At 34.9% G+C, this 22,134-nt stretch overlaps 1 protein-coding gene across 5 annotated transcripts; it reads right to left on the bottom strand.

Annotated features, from left to right (window-relative positions):
- Nucleotides 1–784: 784 nt before the first annotated feature.
- LOC126977291 (trans-1,2-dihydrobenzene-1,2-diol dehydrogenase-like) lies at nucleotides 785–21,098 on the bottom strand. Of its 5 annotated transcripts, none has more exons than XM_050826058.1 (6): nucleotides 20,931–21,098; nucleotides 14,348–14,555; nucleotides 10,901–11,192; nucleotides 3,961–4,207; nucleotides 3,053–3,203; nucleotides 785–1,907 (listed from the first exon to the last, which is right to left on the bottom strand). In XM_050826058.1, the coding sequence occupies exons 1-6, from the start codon at nucleotides 20,931–20,933 to the stop codon at nucleotides 1,804–1,806; spliced, it is 1,005 nt and encodes a 334-aa protein (XP_050682015.1). In that variant the 5' UTR covers nucleotides 20,934–21,098; the 3' UTR covers nucleotides 785–1,803. The 5 variants fall into 5 exon arrangements, with proteins under 5 accessions (XP_050682015.1, XP_050682016.1, XP_050682017.1 ...); XM_050826059.1 differs by lacking the exon at nucleotides 20,931–21,098 and adding an exon at nucleotides 17,316–17,452; XM_050826060.1 differs by lacking the exon at nucleotides 20,931–21,098 and having other exon boundaries at nucleotides 11,127–11,192; nucleotides 14,348–14,411.
- Nucleotides 21,099–22,134: the final 1,036 nt, after the last annotated feature.

The raw sequence follows: 22,134 nt of genomic DNA on the forward strand, positions 1-22,134 counted from the left end.
AATAAGTAACTCTACTTGGTCTAAAGTCCAAGCCAAAATAGATAAATACTGACATTTCAATTACAGTCAAATGCTCATTAGAGTAATAGTATTCTGTGGTCAAATGGCTGCTTCTTAAGAAAAAGACATTTGAGATCCTTTTTTTAATTGAGTTTTTTCCCTGACTTAACCAGGATTAAATAGAAGTCTGAAAAATCTTATGAATTTATAATATGTAAATTCGTAATAGTGACGTTTTAATACGCTAAATATTTAACTCAACAATTATTTCGCCATTGTTATTTGTGGTGGCCTGAATTGCTGTTGATTGATTGCGGTTTTTCCCTTTTTTATGGAAAAGGAGGACAAACGTGCGTACCTGGTGTTAAGTGATTACCGCGGCCCACAATCTCTTGCAACACCAGAGGAATCACAGGAGCGTTGCCGGCCTTTAAGGAAGGTGTACGCGCTTTGTTCGAAGATACCCACGTCGTATCGTCCCGGAATAATCGTAAAAGGAAGCTCATTCCACAGCTTTGTAGTACGAGGAAGAAAGCTCCTTGAAAACCGCACTGTGGAGGACCGCCACACATCCAGATGGTGTGGTGCGAAGGTGCAATTCGGCGGCAGGAACCAGGTGAAACAGCTCTTCGGAACACTCCCCATGATAAATGCGGTAGAGGACACACAAAGAAGCGATGTCTCTACGCAACGCCAAGCGCTTCTTATGAAAGTAAGTTTGTGGAGCCCTTAATTGCAGTTATGGCGGTTTCTTTAAACAAATAGTCGATAAATAAAACCAACATTCAATAAATTGGCGTTTATTTGTAAATATAATGTACAGGGCGTCACAACACGTTACGAATCACAGTTGGTTGAGGTAAATATAACTGTATATTATAGGTAATAATAGAATAATTTGAACACTAATAGATTACACATCCAATTTCTCGGTACTAGATAACTATTGAAATAACATTTAAGCGATTAAAACACGATTAAGGAATTCTTATATACTACTAACTGACCCGACAGACGTTGTTCTGTAGGTACATAATAAATAAAATACTGTTTTCTATGAATTGGTCAATAACATTTCATAACATCAAGATTTCAAAGAAGAACTGTCAAACCGTGCGTCAGTAAATTCTCTCGTAGAAAATAATGTCCTATAAAAATAATTATGGGTCCCAAACACGGACGAGTAAAAAAGGACCTCGCGCCGTGATATTAGCAAGTGAAGCACCGTTATGCTAGTGTGTGTGCGGTTACGGGGGATACTAGTTACACAATTTTTTCTCCCTTAAATAATCATATATGGCCACAAATACTTATATAGTATTTTTTGTACACTTTTTCACAACTCACGACGGCATTTTTTAAATATTTTATTCAGACGCAAACTGATCTGTCACAGACGATGACAATTCTCATAATCGGCCTGTAGTAATGTAAGTATGTGCGCGGGGGCTATGTACGTTAATCGGCTTGTTTTGGTGCTACACTGTTATGTATGACACGGAGTCTTTATTTTTTTAATAGTCCGTGGTCCCAAATCCAAATAAAAACTATCCTATCCCTCAAGTTGGACTAAGCTGCACCCCATAAATATTTGGACGGCGTTTGAATTTCAAGTTGCAAAAATATATATTTTTATAACACTTATAATTAGAATAAATATTAGCAGCGTATAACTCCTTATAATAATACAATTAATTGTGCATTGAAGGTGATGTAACAACTATGAAGAGGAATAATATATCTTTAATGTAATGTCTATAATACTACTGGCATTTATTGTAATTTGTTCTTTGTTACAATGGCTTAAAGTGCATCATCGAGTACGCCGAGTTGCGCTCGTATGGTGTCCGACAATTTTGCTATCAATATGCTTTCGTCTAGAGTCATCTTTGGACTTTCCAATAAGCCTGAAACGAAATTGCGATAAATTCAAACATTAGTCAGAAGAAGTAATACATAATAGACTTAAGGGTAAATGTACACTTTTATAATAAAGTCCCAACCACTGTTCAGGCTTTATCTATAAATAAATATTAATGTTTCATTAAAAATAGCTTTGTCGTAAATGCTACTACTTTGATACAGCTGAATCGGACAGCCTGGGACTGGATTATGATTATTTTATAGCAATAACAATGACAGACTATATAATAATTGTATATTTTATTAAAAAGAGCGCAAAAAAGAATGCTTGGAGAGTTTCTTCTCTTCTCTCTCAGAGCGCCATTTGTTGCCGAAGAGGCATATAAATACTAATATATGACATCCATAATAGTATTTTTTGAACATCGAACATGCCAATCAGTTTCACAATGAGATATTAACTCTCCGAGGTGGTAGTAAATGGTAACATGTATCTATGCATGTCATTTATAAGACTATTTTTTAACCTAAACATTGAATATGCCAATAATTCCATAATGAGAGATTGACTCTCGGAGGTAAATGGCAAAATTTATACACATATATATATTATATAACAAAACATTGAATATGAGAGGTTAACTGTCCGAGGTGGTAGGAAATGGTAAAATGTATCTATATGACATCCATAAGATTATTTTTTTAACCAAAACATTGAATATGCCAATCGTTCTCATAATGAGACTCTCCCATGTAGTAATGGTACGATTACATACCTATTTATATTATAGAAAAAACTGAGCTATTTTTATAAGATGAACTTATACTGGGTAGGTACAGTTTTAGATAAAGAAGTCAACCCTAATGCCGTCAGAAGAGTTAAGAGTCACGCGATAGAAAGAGAGGCAACTTCTACGTGATTAAAAATGTAGGTTAGAAGCGCTGTGCGATCTGAATTACACCTTATTGTATGATCACAAGAGTCCCTATTTCTTTAATTGATCTTGCGGAGTGAGGCTTCCATACTTGCACTATTATATATATTCTTTGCCTAAACATTTAATATGCCAATGTCATAATGAGAAATTAACTCTTAATGGTAAAATGTATCTATAGGACATCAATAAGGGTATATATTAACCTAAACATTGAATATATGATTTGATTTAAAATAGAATGTGTATGCTACCTGCTTTGATACAATCCCAGCACTCCTGTATCTGGTAGCTGAGGCCGGCACTGTTATGGAAGTGGAACCGGAACTTGCCTTTGGGCAGGGTCCATTCGGTGATGTTGGCTGCAGATATATGGAGTACGGTAGGACACCAGAAGTACTCCATCTAGAATATAAGATATACATCTTCTGTATACACCACACGTGTTGTTTATGACAATTAGGGATAAGACGAGCAGGACGTTCGGCTGATGGTAATTGACACGTCCTGTCCATTACAATGCTGTGCCGCTCAGGATTCTTGAAAAACTCAAAAATTCTGAGCAGCAGTATAATTGCGCTCGTCACCTTGAGACAAAATATGTTAATTTTTATTACAATGCAGTGCCGCACAGGGCGTATCACTCGCCATCAGGTGAACGTGTTGCTCGTCTCATCACTTTTTAACGTAAATAAAACTGATTGCACTACGGGAGTGCCGGCGAAGTGAAAACTTGAACATTAACGTTATGCATTTTTGAATATTTTGGAATGGTTACGGAATAATTTCGCACGAATTACTTTATTTATCAGTATAAAAGTACTAGCATTTATGTGGTTAAATACAATATTTATTCATTGCGTTATCGTAGTCAAAAATTACAATTTATATTACTTACATAAAAAATTAACTTTTCTCCATAATAAACTGCAAAATATTTCACGGTTGAGATTCGATCGCTCCACCTCGCGGTGTTTCGTCATCGCAATCACAATGATTCAACCACTGGTCCAACGACCGTATGATCATTAAGTTGAAATAGCCGAACTATAAATAGCTAACTATTTACCACTTCTAAAAGTGTCTTACGAATTTTCGATCAGGCCACGTGTCCTGACGCGAGTTTAACATTTTATACCCATCCCAAGAAAAGTGCACTTACCGCAATCGTGCCCTTAGTGCCAGTTATTTCGGCTCGGTTGGTCAGCGTGGCTCTGGTATGTCCTGAGATGGTCGCGGTCCTTCCATCCTTGTACTTAAGCGCACACGAAACTGACTCATCAACACCGGTTTTACTTATGTGGCCCGTACACATAATGTCTGTCGGCGCTTCTTTGTAAACAAACTGTAGGAATTGTAACATATAGACACCCAGGTCCAATACCGCGCCGCCGCCTAAGTCTTTCATTCTGGAAGTTATTTCACACGTCAGTAACATAAACGTTAGATTAAACAAATGAGAAGATGTAAGGTGAATCCCTAAACTTATAAAAGCTACAATTTTTCGAATTTATACTTCTTAAGGCGCGTTATGAAAAAACTATGAGAGTTAAATTTTAAGAAGCGCGCGCATCACTGTAACACAAAAGAAACAGGGTGAAGTGAGTTTCTAAAATTATCTGAAGATTGCGGCATTCGTGATTTTTTTTTTTTGTTTCTGGCAAAGGGTTTAAGCTCGTACAGCCGTATTCGTTATTTAGTAGTTAATTGTCAAAGCGATCGTTGCAAGATTTTTACAATATTGTTCTTTCTTCAAACAAGGAATAAGTAATTTTAAGGATTTTTGCTTTGTTAGGCCAAAGAAGTATAACTTCTTGCGTGCATACATAAGTACACACACACTTTTTCTATTGACTTTAAATTTTGTACTTATTGTATTAGATTATTTGGCGCTATGGAGATAATTCGATTTTATATAACTTGACATTTTTTGTATTATTTTATTGTTGTTGTTTTTACCTTTAATTTAAAATCTAATTTTGTTCTTTGAATTGTATTTCTGAGACTAGCTTGTAAACGCTTTGGATAAAAGTATAAGTTTACATGTTTATAAAATAAATATCTGGACGACCGAGCCTTGCTCGGATTTTTAAGAATGTGCAAAACTTGAAAAAAAAAATACTATAGGACATCTGGATTCGAACCAGGGTCTTCTGCTTTCCAGATCACCCAATGTCCCATCTGAGCTATTATAGTCTTGTGTATATAATATATATATAAAACTAGGATAAATTACATTTTTTAATATTGAAACCTAGCTAGGTCGAATTCTCGCCCCCGAAACTACCTGTATACTAAATTTTATTAAAATCGTTGGAGCCGTTTCCGAGATTCAGAATATATATACAAGAATTGCTCATTTAAAGATATGAGATAAATAAACTAACATAACAAAAAAATAACAAAACATACCACCATAGAAAACCGGGGTGGCCAAAGTGTCAGTAAAACCTTTTTTTCCTATAGATGCGAGACCTAAGCCTCAGCTATGGTTTTTCACCCCCATAAACTTTATTAATTTAAACGAACAATTTTATTGAAATCGTTAGAGCCCATTCCGAGGTTGATATTAAATTTAATTTAAACTGTTCTATCAATAGAAGTAAGCCATATGTTAAAGCTTAGGATGTAACTGATATTTGTACGAAAATAAGTTACAAGGCTCAGATTAAGAATTGGGCTCCGCTGCGCTCCAACTAGATACCGCAGGCGTAGTCGCAAAGTGCGGCAACTAATAAAACTAATACTCGAGTCTCGAACTATGTGTGACGTTGACGTGCCACATGTTCTGTTAAACTTTGCTAATAATTGAAACTAAAAAGCCGGGTTGCGTCGCAAAACTTTCTAAAAATAATACTACAAGAAATAAGAAAGACACTAGGATCATTTATCAGTAAGTATTTAGTATTTTTCATTTTTTACAACACAGTCGTAGGAGTTGAATCACGATCTACAAAATGGCGTCTTTATTATAACTATGGATAGATAAGATCTTGTCATTAACGGCTGTTCCCAATATACTATCTACAGATAGAGATAAATTACCACCTTCTTCTGTCAGTAATTAGCTGTCAATAATCTGAAGCTGTCCCAATATACCCGATAATTCATTCTCATCGCCTTATATTGGGACGCGTGAATTGCAATTACCATACAAACTTCGATCGCTGGTAAGCTATACGTCGTCCCATTGACAGACAGCGTGTACGGATAAGGTGAGTTATAGTCGATAAGTTTATTGGGACAGAAAAGTCAACGATAGCTACGATTTTTATGTCAAGTAAGAGATACACCTGAATATTGGGAACGGCCGTAAATGGTGACAGCAATGTATCCGTAACTAGAGATACGTTATTGAAAACGGCCGTATCTATCCATAGTTAATCAATGAAGGCATTACCAGCAAATTTAGTGATGTTCAAATATAATATCCACATTTTTTTTCATAAATATAAGAGACAAACCCCGATCTACAGAGACAGAACCTTGTCATATTAAAGTCCGCGTCACGCCAGCTGCAGGCTGTCGTTAGAATACAAACATGGCGTCACTAATATGGCGGACTGTTCCCGTTTCAACGCGCGGGTAGGTATTCTAAGTGGAATCATGATCCCATAAAGACATTATTCTGTAGAAAACGATATGATGAATTTAATTTGAACAATTGTTATATTTATCTAACGCAAAAGTATTATTGATTGATTTTTTTACTAGAATTGAGAAGAATTAGTTCATGCACAACGTTATACAGATACAGAAAGTATTTACAACAGAATAGATTTAGTATAAAACTAACAAAGCGAGAAAATGAGCATCCATAGATGAAATACCTATTCTGAAATGTGATATACTTACTTAATATACAGTGTGGTTTTTTGTCAGGAACCTTATCAGGAACAGCGTCCAATAATACAGGATGTAATTTTTTTCGATTAATGATTCGGGTCGATTTCCGTCAAAAGTTCAAGAAATTAAAAAAAAAACTAAATATGCAGTTATTGGTTTCTTATAAATCGAGGGCATGACTCTTTCACGACTTTCCTCTAAGTCTCGTAGTTTCCGACGTGCTCATTACTGCCCTTCTCAAAAAACCACCCTGTATATTATATCCCTACTAATATTATAAATGTGAATGTAAGTTTGTTTGTTACGCTTTCACGCCTAAATCACTCAACCGATTTTGATGAAATTTAATATAGAGATAGACTAGAGCTTGGAAAAGGACGTAGGCTACCTTTAATTGCGAAAAAATAAATGGAGGGGTTGAAACAGAGGATGGAATTCGACAATTTTTGGAGATAAAACTATGAAACATTGTATTTAGGCACTTGATAAGTAGTAATTAATTAATATTTGTTAGGGCATTTATGAAACTTTGACCTACATGGGGATGAAATAGGATATTAAAATTCGTAGGGAATTAAAGAGACTGTCTACAATGACAAGGGATATCCGCTGTATCATAGAAGAGCGGTTTGTATGTGTATTATTTGCAAAATATCCAACAAAATGAAAATGCTGCCCAAAGTAACTATTCTACGTGAACGAAGTCGCGAGTAAAAACAAGTACATGCAATATATAGTACAGTTTCACATATTTTGTGTTTTATTTTCATCTTACAAAATTTATGGAATATAATATTTAAATAGATTAGGTATCTATTAGAATATTACCCTAAGCCCTTACCCCAAATCTAATACGAATCCAATATCATACAAATGCTTCAGTAAATTTGAGTTTGTACAGATTTTTACATAAAAAAAAGTTGATTTAAACTAATTACAATATAATATCCATATGCGTGTAGGTGAAATAATTTTCACGGTATGTTAATTTTTATTGTACTTAGCAATAATAGGAACATAGTTAAAATAACTTAATCTCGAGAAATTAAATATCTTCAAACACGTCATGAAAGGGATCCAACACCTCACTAAATATGTTATTCATGTTTCCCAAAGTCAAAAATGTGTTAAATTAATTAAAAGATTTTGTACACGTTGTTGATAACAAAATCTTCGAAAACCAACGGTTTCGAGGTCAAAGCTGAACCCTTAAATCCTTTATACGTCTAGATAGACTATGACAGCTGTGAAAAAAAAAATTTGTTTTTAGAATTAATCTCTATTTTGAGCAATGCACGCACACTAACACAAAGTATCATACAAATCGCGTGTGTAAGACATAGCTTGTCTTACACACGCGATTTGTATGTACACTAAAGTATAAAACCTGGCCTGTTATCATCGGTTAACAAACAACAAGAGACTATCTAGACGTATAAATTCTCTAAGAGTGAACTACTTTACTGGCCGTTTTCAATAACCTATCTATCCTTAGTTTAACTTACTACAACTAACTAACTACTAACAAATCTATCCTTTTACGTTTACTTACATTTCAATAACCTATTGACAGATAGCATTGGACTATAACTATACTGGACATAACTATGGATAGATAAGATCTTGTCATTAAACGGTGACAGCAATGTATCCGTAACTAGAGATACATTATTGAAAACGTCCGTAAGTCACTGTATCTGTCTATCTACATATACAGGGTGTCCCAAAACTCAACGATAACCTGGTACCGGGCGAGAGGCCAAGGTATACCAGTTATGAAAAAAATAAGAAAAAAAATCTATGTCACTAAGTCTATGTCAGTAAGTCGATGACAGACATTTTTCGAAAATGTTAAAAATTTTACACCCTTTGTCGCATTTTTAGGTACTGTGATCGCAATTTTCACAATTTTACAGTGATTTTTTTAATAATGTTATCTCAAGTAACAGTCCTATTAATGGTAACCACAAATGAAAGTAATAATCATTGTTAACTAAGTAAAATAAATTAAATTTTGACGAGTTATGGTTTATAAAATTTATGTAAGTCAACTTTGACACTCTACGTTGGAAAAAAAATGTACTACACTACCTATGGCAAGTTTTTTTAAAAGATGGCCCATTTAGTCTAGATTTCAAAATAGTACAACACTTGCCACTTTTCTTGCCAATAAAACTGCTATTTCGTATTTTTTGCGAAAGGAACTCACGGAAAATTTAATCAAAATAAAACGGTAAATTATCGTAACACTTTATTATCCTAAAATTAAAGCAGATGCTCAAATTGTTTCCCTCCAGCACGAATACAAGCTCTGCATCGCCTCAGAAATGACCTGTTCACCAGTCTTGCAAATCTCCTCGCATTGATTTCTTCTGATGCTGCATCAATTTTTGGCGCAATTCTGTTACATTTTGAATTGGTTTTGAGTAGACCTTTTCTTTTATGCATCCCCAACAACCATCCAGCAACCAACAAGCAACCATCTTGTTGATACCACATTTCTCTGTAGATGTTGAGTGGTACATATTCTAGCAATGTCGGCAAATCATTTTGAAGAAAATGCAAGTAGGTGGCGCCATCTTAATTTTCAGTGAATTCAAATGGTCCAATTATTTGACCATTTAATATTCCTGTCCACATGTTGACTTTAAATTGGTATTGGGATCGATCCTCACGCATCAAATGCGGGTTTTCCGTATGCCAACTATGAAGGTTATGTAAGTTTAAATAACTATCTCTTTTAAATGTCGATTAGTCAGTCCACAAAACTTTATTTAGAAAATCCGGATCTTCACGAATTTTCGCTAACATGGTTCTGCAGAAATCAACTCTGGGTGCGTGATCACGTGGTAACAAGCTCTGCACACGTTGTACATGGTAAGGATGAAAATCGTATCGTTTTAAAATTCGATGTGCGGTACTCTTCGCCACACCCGTTGCAATTTCAATCGCACGTACTGAGGTACTGGGGTCATTTTCAACTTCAGCGTCGTAGTTTCCTTGAGGTCTCCCACCAGATGTACGAGCACTGGGTAATCGTCCTTCCAAGTATGATGCGTGCACATTTAGGAAGACACGATAATCTGGGTGCCGCTCCACATTCGGGTACCTCTCCCGATACAGTCGAGCTGCCGCAGAGGCATTACAATGGCACTCACCGTAGATAAGATGCATATTTGCATACTCTTGCGGTGTGTACAAATGCGGCATGTTGTTCACACACAGTTTGCACAGCACAAAGTCCAAAAACAAAGCCAGAGTCGTCAAGTACGGATAGAGTATCAAGTCCAGGGTAACACAAACCAAAGTCGATAGTACAAAAGTTACACGATTACGAGAGAAGCGCAGTAAACGAAGAAACGATTCGTACTAAATGTTATTGTTTAAATTTTATTATGAACGACTGATGAGTCGTTGTGAGTGAGACGGATAGTGACGTCTCGTTTTGACAAATACCATAACTACTATCCATTTGTTTTTATCATTTTTGTTCATTACAAACAATGGAGACTTCGTACTTTTCAAACAAAAGAATATCAGTTTTTTTTTTACTGAGGGATCCCTACACATAGCATACGAAATAGCAGTTTTATTGGCAAGAAAAGTGGCAAGTGTTGTACTATTTTGAAATTTAGACTAAATGGGCCATCTTTTAAAAACTTGCCATAGGTAGTGTAGTACATTTTTTTGCCAACGTAGAGTGTCAAAGTTGACTGACATAAATTTTAAAAACCATAACTCGTCAAAATTTAATTTATTTTACTTAGTTAACAATGATTATTACTTTCATTTGTGGTTACCATTAATAGGACTGTTATTTGAGATAACATTATTAAAAAAATCACTGGAAAATTGTGAAAATTGCGATCACAGTACCTAAAAATGCGACAAAGGGTGTCAAATTTTTAACATTTTCGAAAAATGTCTACCATCGCTTGACTAAGTGACATAGATTTTTTTTCTTATTTTTTTCATAACTGGTATACCTTGGCCTCTCGCCCCGTACCAGGTTATCGTTGAGTTTTGGGACACCCTGTATAAGTAATCACAATAAAATAAAATAATTGAACAAGAAAACCTTGATGAAGTACCCGAGAATGCGAGTTCAAAGGATTCAACCAGGAAACACCTTCATTTCATTGTCATTCGTATTTCGGCCTCATCAATCTCAAGTACCGATAAAATTTCCTGATTAAATCTGACCAAGTTGGGTTAATGGTATGCGAAAATTGAGCAGGTATGAATGAATATCTTACAAGTTCCGTTCAATATCATTAATCTCCACTCCAAACTGTATATTTACATGATATATGTCCCCTAGCCCACCAGCTGATATATGTTTGTCCAAAGCATCGTAAGCGGGGAAGAACCGCGACCACATCCCTTCTAGAAGGAACACTTTTTTTTCTCGCGCTAACTCCACGAGAGATTTCGTCTGTTTGTATGTCATGCCCATCGGTTTCTCGCATAGAACGTGCTTACCATTCTCGAGCATCAATTTTGTTATATCGTAGTGTTGGAGATTGAGTACGCTGACGAATACAATATCTGAAAGACATATTACCGTCATTAACAAATCTAAAAGCTAATTAACATAATAAATAAAATAAAATAAAATAAATAAGCCTTTTATTCCCATACTAAATTACATAATTATACATAATTAAGTTAAGCTAAATTTAAAAATTAATACAAACTTATACTTAATTATTGTAAGTAAACTTAACTTAAGCCTAATATTATAAGAACTTAAAAAGATAATAGTTTTATGTTACTATTTTTTTTTTATTTCTTAATAATAAATGTTTAATTAGTAGTATGGGCCCCTCTTTGGGTGAAGGCCTCCTCCATTTTTTTTCACAATATTCGGTGTTTGCCCAATATTAGCCAGTCTTTTCCAGCGTATTCACATCATCAGCATAACAATATTATATTAATCTGTATGTTGCAGGTATATTGTCAAAGCCGTGATATTATAATTTAAAGGTAGATTGTCAATAGACTTCATTTCTTACAATTTAACGGTCAGGTTTTATTGATAATGATAGGTCCCAAAAACAAATTAACGTTTTCAATCACAACGCACGAAGCGAGCGTAGCGTGCCGCGGCAGCAGCCAACGAGTGCCAGAACCGAATCAGCCCTTATTCACTCTTTAATTTCAGATGGAAAATTGCATACACGCTCCAACGTTTACTATTATTGTTTTGCAATAAAACTCCGAATGAAAAAAAAAATTACCATTGCGCTCGACGTCTCACACTGCTAACTTCACAAGTAATAAGTATACCTTTTAGAGGAAGTTTTAGGTACAGTGCCACCAAGTGCTGGAATGATATACCACCACCGTTTCGCAGCTTAAAGACTGTTGGAACTTTCCGGAAAAAGGTTAAAAACTTTATTCTTATGTCTGTTTAATTAAAAACGTATATGCTCATAAATTGTGTGCATAAGTCTGACTTTATTAGATATATTTATTAATAATACATAATGGGATCGAACTTTTAGTTTGTATTGTTCCCAATATTTTTAAAACTGCAATTATTTTAATATTTATGTACCTAATTTCTGAACAGTAGTACCAAATTTCATCTTTTAAAAGTAAATAAGTTAATGGAACCTTTAATAAAACAAAAAATATTTAACAATAGTAGTTACTCAATGGGTCACCAAGGGGCTGCTGAAAATCAGCGCTGTGTTGGTATTATACCAACGTAGCATGACGCTGAGTCAGCTCCTTTTAATAACAATAACTGCTACACAGTACTTTTAAATTAAGATAATTCCTATAATATTATACATATACTTGTTTTTTTTACTATAGTGTACCCGTGACATTACAATATCATTAAAACCAAGCCGGTAATTCTAAGAAATGAAGTCTATTGACAATCTACCGTTTTATGATAATATCACTAGTGAAATTATTGTAATATCACGACTTTGACAACATACCTATTACATCTATTACGTCGGTTACAATGACGTCACAAATCTGCGATGCCACCGCATGCAAGTATTGCCTATATCTTTCTGTGTTCTGTGCCTCCAACCCTGCACTGAATTCGCTCCTTACAATGTAAACAATATGTTATGTTTTTAAAGTGATAACCCTCACTTCTAGGATTAATACCCGGCACAGAACGTCGGAGGTCGTGGGTTCTAATCCCGCATCGTTCATAAAATTTTGTTTTTTCAAATTTTATTTGTGTATTAATCCTAGAAGTGAGGGTTATCACTTTAAAAACATAACATATTGTTTAGATTCACAAGAGCGACATCTCAACTCAATTTCCTAATATGCAAATATTGGGGTTGAGCAGGTTATCAACGGTAAAGTAGATCCTGTAGATGAAGCCACAAACTGAGAGTTGAACAAAGCAAACAGAATTTTATAGCGAGGCGGTACTCGAACGGTTAGCTCAGTTGGTTAGTGCACCGGCACGGAACGCCGGAGGTCGTGGGTTCGAATCCCGCATCGTTCATAAAATTTTGTTTTTAGAAATTTTATTTGTGTCCTTACAATGTACCAAATATTTACATACAAGCTGTCAGCGTTTTCTGGCTTACGCAATTAGGATGCGTCGTCACAACGCAGTCTTGTAGTCTGATCAGTTTATAAACTGAATCTGGTTTAACACCAGTAGGTACCTCATAATTGTAGTTTTCATATATCAGGATTACCAAAAGTTCACAAAATCATTATTCATCGGTAATTTTTTTACAGTAAGGGACGAGACGAGCAGGACATTCAGCTGATGGTAATTGATACGCCCTGCCCATTAAATTGCAGTGCCACTCAGGCTTCTTGAAAAACCCAAAAATTCTGAGCGGCACTACAACCCCGCTCGTCACCTTGAGACATAAGACGTTAAGTCTCATTTGCCCATTAACTTTACTAGCTACGGCGCCCTTCAGGCCGAAACACAATAATGCTTACACATTACTGCTTCATGGCAGAAATAGGCGCCGTTGTGGTACCGTGTGGTATAATCTAGCCGGCAACCTATGCAAAGGAGCCTCCCACTGGTAAAATCGTATCGTATGTGTTGTTTTATGTCCTAACCCTCCATGCTATTACCAATACCAGTGAGAAGCTCCTTTGCACAAGATTGCTGGCTAGATTATTGGTTCTACAACGGCGCCTTTTTCTGCCGTGAAACAGTAATGTGTATGGATTTTAGTTTCGGTCTGGTAAGGGCGCCGTAGCTTAAAAATTAAATTAAATAACTGGGCAAATTAGACTTAATATCTTATGACTCAAGATGACTGCATTCTAACGAGCAGGACGTATAAATTACCATCAGCTGAACATACTGCTCGTCTAGTCTACTAACCACTACCTCGAAGGATAGCAGTCAGTGCTACACCGGAGATGAGAGATGAGATTTCTTGTCTCGCACAGCCACTTTGTGGATTCAATTACCGGCTGCGGTTTTCCCGAAGAGATACGACTTAGGGACCTTTAAGAAAAAAGCATACCTTTTACGGCCTTTAGGCCGGCAACGCATTTCTTGACACCTGTTGTTGTTAATGTCAAAGGGCGGTTGCCTCACCTCTCCCCATCCCGTGAGTCTCTTGCCCGTTTGCCCCTCTTATATACAAAAAAAAGATTACTTACCATAACTATATCTAGGTAAGGAGCACATTTATGGAAATTCGTTTATAATAAGAAATCAGATTTATGCTAAACCTTGAGCTCACCAACAGAATTGTCGTGCGCAAGTAATTCATAACCTTCATACTCTGTCGCGATATTGTGAAGCGACGCTAATCTGTGGACACGATCGGGGTCTTTACCGGCGATGGCAACCGCTCTGTGCTGATCGCTAGGAAGCGTACCCATAGCTGTTAGGAAGTCGTGGGTTATCATACCCACGCCTGCGATACCCCATTTTAATTCAAGAGCCATCTGCAAAGTAAAAAAAAAGTGTGTGTGTACTTATGTATGCACGCAAGAAGTTATACTTCTTTGGCCTAACAAAGCAAAAATCATTAAAATGATTTATTCCTCGTGCTATTCTACGTTTTAAGGAAGAACAATTTTGTAAAAATCTTGCAAGATGGCTTTGACAATTAATTATTACATAATGAATACGGCTGTATGGGCTTGAACCCTTTGCCTGTCCTAATAATGGACGAAGAAACCAAAAAAAAAACAACGAATGACGTAAACGTCAGAAAATTTTAGGAACCAACTTCAACCTGTTACTTTTGTGTTATAGTGATGCGTGCGCATCTAAAAATTTGACATCATTTTTTCATAATGCGCCTAAAGAAGTATAACTTCAATAAACTTTATTCAATTAGGCTTAACTATGCTCTTTTGAATCGCCATTACAAATATTACTTTTAAATTACTGAATTTACCATAATATGTTTGTGAAAAGTTGAGCTCGTGAGAAGAACATACAACAAACTCAACGGTGACTCTTTTCAATGAAATAGAGTATTTTACAATATACACAACAAATTAGTTTGTAAGGTGCTGCATCAAAGTAACATAGAATTAACTGCATAAATATAACTTATCGTATATTGTACCTTCAGAGCTTGAATTCATTGCTTAAAAATAATTATCATCATTCCTTCAATCAGTAAAAAAAAACACATTTAAAAATGATACTTATACTACGTTAATGAAGACTGTTGATAGATTAATGGTTATTAAATTTCATAAAATTCTCTTCAATCAGTTCTAAGTCCATGCTAGTCTGTTTAACTCAACTTAAAAAAAAAAAGTAAAAACTCGAAGAGAAGCATAAAAAATATCTCAAAGTTCATTCGTTAATAAATATAATTAATACTTCTAAATAATAATGACATTTTTTTCTGTTTGTAGATAATTTATACGTCTAGATAGTCTCTTGCTGTTAGACAGCCGATAAAAACAGGTCAGGAATATTAGTTTAGTGTGCGTGACAAGCTACGTCTTACACTCGCGATTTATATGACACTTTGTGTTAGTGTGCGGGAATCGCTCAATATAGAGGACATTTTCACAGCTGTCATAGTCTATCTAGAAGTATAAGTGATCTATGTTTATTTGTATGTTAAAATTACGTAACCAAGAGAGCAGCATGTTCTGATAACTAACAATATAATTTGTTTGAATAACCCAAGCTGTGTTATTTATAAACGCAATGTAAATTAGGTACTCAAAGTTTCAAATTACTTCTCAGTTGTAGTACCCATGATCTAGCCCCAATGGTAAATGGAGAAGTAGAAAGAAAGAAGAAAAAAAAATTGACGTCATTATACATTCTGATAATAGTTCTTAAAGTTATACTAATCTAATTATGATCTAATGACGCCAATGGGCCCCCAACTTAGCACAGTTGTGGTTTCGAAAGAATCCACAACGCTGGTCTTCCGTGGAAAGAGAGAGCGCTACTAACGCACAGTTCTGTGACACAAAGGTGTACAAGCTATTAATTCTCTATGAGCACAAAGCACAAAAAATAGTGAAACTCGGATCTAAAATTCAAACTAAAGCAATATTTTTTTTTCCGGAACAATACAATTAAACTTGCCATTGCCACACAAAACAAACTATTTTTTTAAATGAATTTAGTTGACGTCACAAAAACGTGAAAGTAACAACTTTACCTACTAAGACAATTCACATCACACTCGGTAACCGACTATTTCAAATATGGATCAAGCGCTGTTTGAAAGAATTTGCTACGGGCCCGCGCTTGCTTAATCCGGCACTGATTTCGAAGTTACGCCCTTAATCAATTTAATTTTTTAAAAAAACGTCAAAGAAACATCTTAGCAAAACAGTCCATCGGCTGCACCTATTTTTGTTTATGTGTTTGTTTCAAGTCAAAAATGAAATCCGACGAAGTACGTCCAGTTTTTTGTATTTATTTTATGATCCACCAATGTTACATCCCAAAGACCAGTCTTTCCATTATTCATATTTCCAGTGTATAAAAAACAATGTATTTACTTTATTCCACTCTATCACAAACAAAACAGAATTAACGCTAGCTACGAATGATAGGTACCGTGAACGCTAACAAATAATGCATTAATTTCCCTCCCCGTAGGCGAACGCGGGTGATGTTATCCATTTCTCGTGGTAAACATGTTAAGTGTTTTATCTAACAAAACTGTTAAGCCACGCCTTAATCTGTTTATATACATGTTTTTGTATTAAGGCGAGGCATTCTCAACACTTTAGGCAACTTTAGATAGGTACACATCGACGCGGGCATGGCTGAGACACGAACCGAGCGATGCGGGTCAACGACCCCCACCCCGGAAGGACTGCGTAATATTTTTTAAAACTCACAGTTGCGCAAGCTGTGTGAAATGCTGTGATATTTTTATGCATTTTTTACAATTGCAATAACTTAGATAAAGAAATGAAGATAAACATGTCAAAAAACTGCAACCGTAGTATTTTTAGAAGTATATTAAGTAGATTTTCAAAAATATTAGTTTTTACCACTGTAGCGCCTTAAGGAACATGAAAACACGGGGCAGTTGACAACAGTCGGATAACAGCGCAGTCGTCAATAACTAAAATGTGGACTGTATATTACGTTTTCTCAAACGAACATAAATAAGTAGTTACAGCATGAACAAAATTATCACTCTACCGTCAATTGAAAAAGTATGTTTAATATTTATTTCCACCAATTATACACAATTGATTACGTACCAATATGACGACACCACACGAAGAGGACTTAGTACTGACTATAGACTCCACAAATTAATGTGTAATGACGAGAAATCTGATACATCTATCAACATTAATAAGCGCAATTTAAAACTAATTTTTAATACAACGCTGCATACTAATGTTTACATGGTTGTTTTATCACAAGTAAAAAATAATAATACATATCTTATCGCCTATTGAAGATAGTGGCAGATTTGAATAATGATGACAAAAGAAGTTTGAAGGACACTTTTAATCAATTAAAAAAACAGAGAGAAGTACCAATCACAATTGAGATTAAAAAAGGCTATTGTGTGGTTTAAATAAAACACTTTTAAAGGATTAAATCGCGTGTAATTGTAACGGTTTTACATTAGATGTTTGAGTAAAAGTTACATTTTTATTTTAGTGAACCCGACGTTTCAAGACATTTGCTGTACACAGACTAATACCACCTCCGAGGAAATAAATGGCGCTAAACTTCATAATGACAACTATGACAAATACTATCTTTGACTCACTTCATCTGCAGTCCCCCTGAAAACGAGATCTGGAAAGGTCTTGAAATGTCGGGTTAACTAAAATAAAAATGTAACTTTTACGCAAACATCTTATGTAAAACCGTTACAATTACACGCGTTTTAATCCTTTAAAAGTGTTTTATTTAAATGTGTAACACTCACGTTAATCAAAGAAAATACTATTGTGTGGTTTTATGAAAAATTTTTTAAAGTATATTTTGCATTATCATCATCATCATCAGCCGCAAGACGCCCACTGCTGAACAAAGGTTTCCCCCAAAGATCTCCATGACGATCGGTCCTGCCCCGGAATCTTGACCAGATCCCCGTCCATCTTGTGGGCCGCCTAATTTTGCTTTACACAACCATAGAACGCCCACACTTATGGGGGTTCGAAACTACGCTCTTCGTCGTGATCCAGAGCTTAAATTTGGCGCCAAACTCAGCCTACCTGACTTGAAAGCAGTAGTTGATTCAACTTCACCCCAATTTCGCAGCAGGCTATAATGCGACATGCGATAGATGACCTATATAATTTGAGGCAATGAAATAATAATTTATTGAGTTTTTTTAAAGTAAATTTTTGAGGCCGGTACTGAAATGCATACTATTTGATAATTGTTAACAGTAACTGCCGCCCATACGTTATTGCAACAACAGAAGAATCGCAGGAGTGTTACCATTACAAAATCATAATATTATAATATACTCAAAATCCCTATTTTAGGGTTAACGCGCTTTAAAGGCACCAATGTTGTATCGACCTGGACACAACACACTGGAAACTCAACATCTTGCAGTTTGGATTGATTGAATTGTTTCTAGATCGTTCTTAATTAACAGATGTTTCGTCTCATAATATAGTCGAACATATGCTACAATTTGATTGGTTTATTAGCTTGATTGATTGTGTAATTAACTTTAATATTGCCGTCTATTAGAAGATCAGTCTGTTATTGTTTATAAGCCAAGCACAAGATCAATCATGACGTATGTTGATGACATTAAATGATATGACATATTATGTTTGCAATACTAAACCATCCTCCTCCTCGCGTCATATTCCTCATTGCTAAGGGCCGTGATTTCTCTGAGGATACAAATTTTTAACAATAGTTCGCCATCGAGTTCGAGTGGCTAGCGATCCTACCTACTATGCTAGATGTCCCGGGTTCAAATCCCGGTAGGTGCAAGCATTTATATGATGAATATTGATGTTTGTTTCCGAGTCATGGATGTTTATATGTATTTATATATGTTTAGTAAGTATATTGTATTAAATATATCGTTGTCTTGCAACTCATAACAGAGGCTATATGCTTAATTTTGGGCAAGATAATTTGTGTAAAAGTGTGTCAATATTATTATTATTATCTGTGTCTGTCTTTGGCTACCTGCAGTGCTTCATGAAGTCCGGTGTCCAAAGATGTACGGATTTGGTCAGACCATCTTATAGGGCTGCGACTGCTGAGGCGTCGTCCGTCTACCCCACTAACTAACTAGTAAACCACAGACCCCCAACAACAATTTGATGTGGCGTCATAGAATGTACTGAAGTCAAAAGAGGGACCATGCTGCCAGAGGCCATATTGCCCATATGTGCAGAATTTAATCACCATATGATTAATATTGGTTGACTAATGCAATATCAATACCTAACAAGAATGAAGGGGATTTAAAATAGATTGAAACATCAATGGCGTGGCTTTACCCGTGATAGCCTTTTCACCCCAATACCAAACCCAAGATGAAACAGCCGATCTTCTGGGCACTCTGTTTGCCTCCAACTCTACTACTTAATGACGATGGAAAGATACCACTGACATGTCAGAGTTCTACGCCTGAGAGCTCTGTTTAGATGTTAACTCGTGCGGGCTATATCTTCTGTCATGCTTAGAACATGTGCCCTTGAGTTGACGCTTGTGCTAACTCAAAAGGCGTAGTCTCAGACTACAGTCATGGAAGTCGGCCCTTGTCCATCCAACCTATTGCTATTACGCCCCTGTTCACCATAATTGTTGAAAGCATAATTAGATCCCAGCTGTTGTTCTTCTAATGCATATACAGGGTTATTGGCAATTTAAGGTAATTAGGTATTAGGAGGTGATAGGGGAGACAATTTGTGATCATTCTAACCTCCCTATGCAGGAGAAGTGAACCATTTTTCAGTTATCATACTTTTATAGGTTTATTTCAAAATAAATCAAAAATGTTAGGCATTTTGTATACATTGCTTAGTTATGTTTCTGTAACCACATTTCTCTTGTAGAGTGTTAGGGAAACCTGTTATTCCTGATTCCCATAAATCCAAATTTCATCTTCGCACAACATGCCACTAACTTATATATATAATCATTGGAAATAAAATATATATATAACATTATAATACAAAAGCAACAGGTTGCTATTTCTAATTCACATCTTGAATGTTGGGTTGTTATGTTGTTTTTAATTAATTCAAATGTCTTTATTAAATTAATTGGTTTCCCCTTTCATATGAAATCCTCTTAACCCTAAGGAGATACAATAATTATAACTATATTTATTTCAAAAAATTGTTTAAGGTCACATGTTTAGTAATATTATTAGTGATGGCTGAATCTTTTAATTCCAAGTACTGGGCAAATACTTTATTTATTAATCCCAATTGTAGATAAATAATATATAATTATTTGAGCACTACTATATTCACTATCATTCTAATTTAACGTAAGTACTTTTATTTTTTGGCGAAATTCAATTTGTTTAAGTTTCTGTTATTTTCCATGTTACTGTAAATGCCTTTTACCTCAGACCATTTGTATATTTAAGATGTACCTAACCTATAGATTTTGGAAAAAAAATTGATTTACTTATTATTTTTAATCTAGTCTAGATTATGTTAAATTATTAAAAGCAAGTTAATAATCCGAAGAATATTCGATTAAAAAAATATATATATTTGTGGAAAAATAATTTATAACTTTAAATAGTGTATCCTTGTAAATAGTGCTGCCTTATAATTTTTTTCACTTAGCATGCAGCTGACTACATAAATAGTTTAAATATTATAATACCAACTTGAACATGTAATAATATAAAAATTACTTACCATAAATTTCAGAACAATTAAACTCGGAAGAATAAATTTATTCAGTTCAGTTTTTATGTTACAATCAACTTACATATTAATTTGTAATTAATTTTATTTAATAATAGTATAATGATATCTAAACACATTCACACCCAACATAAGACAATAAGTCAATAATTTAAATCACGAGACTTCCAACTTCCAAGCTCCTATCATTCCAAAATCAAACAATATTACAGCTGACTTACAGATGATTGACACTTGACAGTAAAGCCTTGTATTATAGTTTTTTTATCTGTGCTCGTTCGAAATCGTGAAATTCGTAAGACAGTCTTTAAAATTTGAAGTTGAAATGAAAGATGATTTTTCTGAAAGATAAACTTTTTAATGTAAGATAATTGTAATGGTTGTTAAATTGGAGTGTTAAATTTTTTATGTAAGTAATATAAATTGTTATTTTTGTGTACGGTAGCGCAATAAATGAATATTGTATTTAAAAGCATAAATGCTAGTACTTTAATACTGATAAATAAAGCAATTCGTGCAAAATAATTCCCTAACCATTCCAAAATTTTCAAAATGCACAACGTTAATATTCGAGTGCAACCCGTTATTTTTTTTAATTCACCTTTAATACATTCTTCTTTATGCAATTTTATATCTCCTGAAAACCCGAGTCCTACTTCGTATAAATATCTTCATTTCCTTGTTTTACCCGAGAATTACAATATTTTGAAAACTCATCATCACCCTACAAATATTCTTCAATTGGCCCTGGACCTACGCTAGGTTTTTGGTTATACCACAAATTTATTATACTGTAGTTTATTTGAGCGAATCAAAGTGAAGCTGAGTGGAGGTCCCGCCGGGTGACTCCAATTGATTTCTGTGTTAAATTGATTCTCAGCCATCTCTGGACCGAGCTTAAAAATTTTCGAACTCATAGAAAGCTTTTGAAATTTTCTAGGTTGAGACAGAATTTTGCATTTCGACTTGATTCAATTATTATATTTTTTTGCAGATTTCTCATATGCAATGTTATTGATATTGCTCATTGTTAAGTATGGTCAGATGTATGTTCAGGCAAAAATCCAGACTGATTCGACTGCCAGGTTCTTAGTTATTGAATTTGCAAATCAGCACAAGTTTCTCATGTGACTAAGGCGCTAATTCCTCATGTTTAAATATGGCGCCAAATTCCAAATGATTATTTGTATTATTT

Source organism: Leptidea sinapis, chromosome 44, assembly GCF_905404315.1.
Source record: "Leptidea sinapis chromosome 44, ilLepSina1.1, whole genome shotgun sequence".
Classification (NCBI taxonomy): domain Eukaryota; kingdom Metazoa; phylum Arthropoda; class Insecta; order Lepidoptera; family Pieridae; genus Leptidea; species Leptidea sinapis.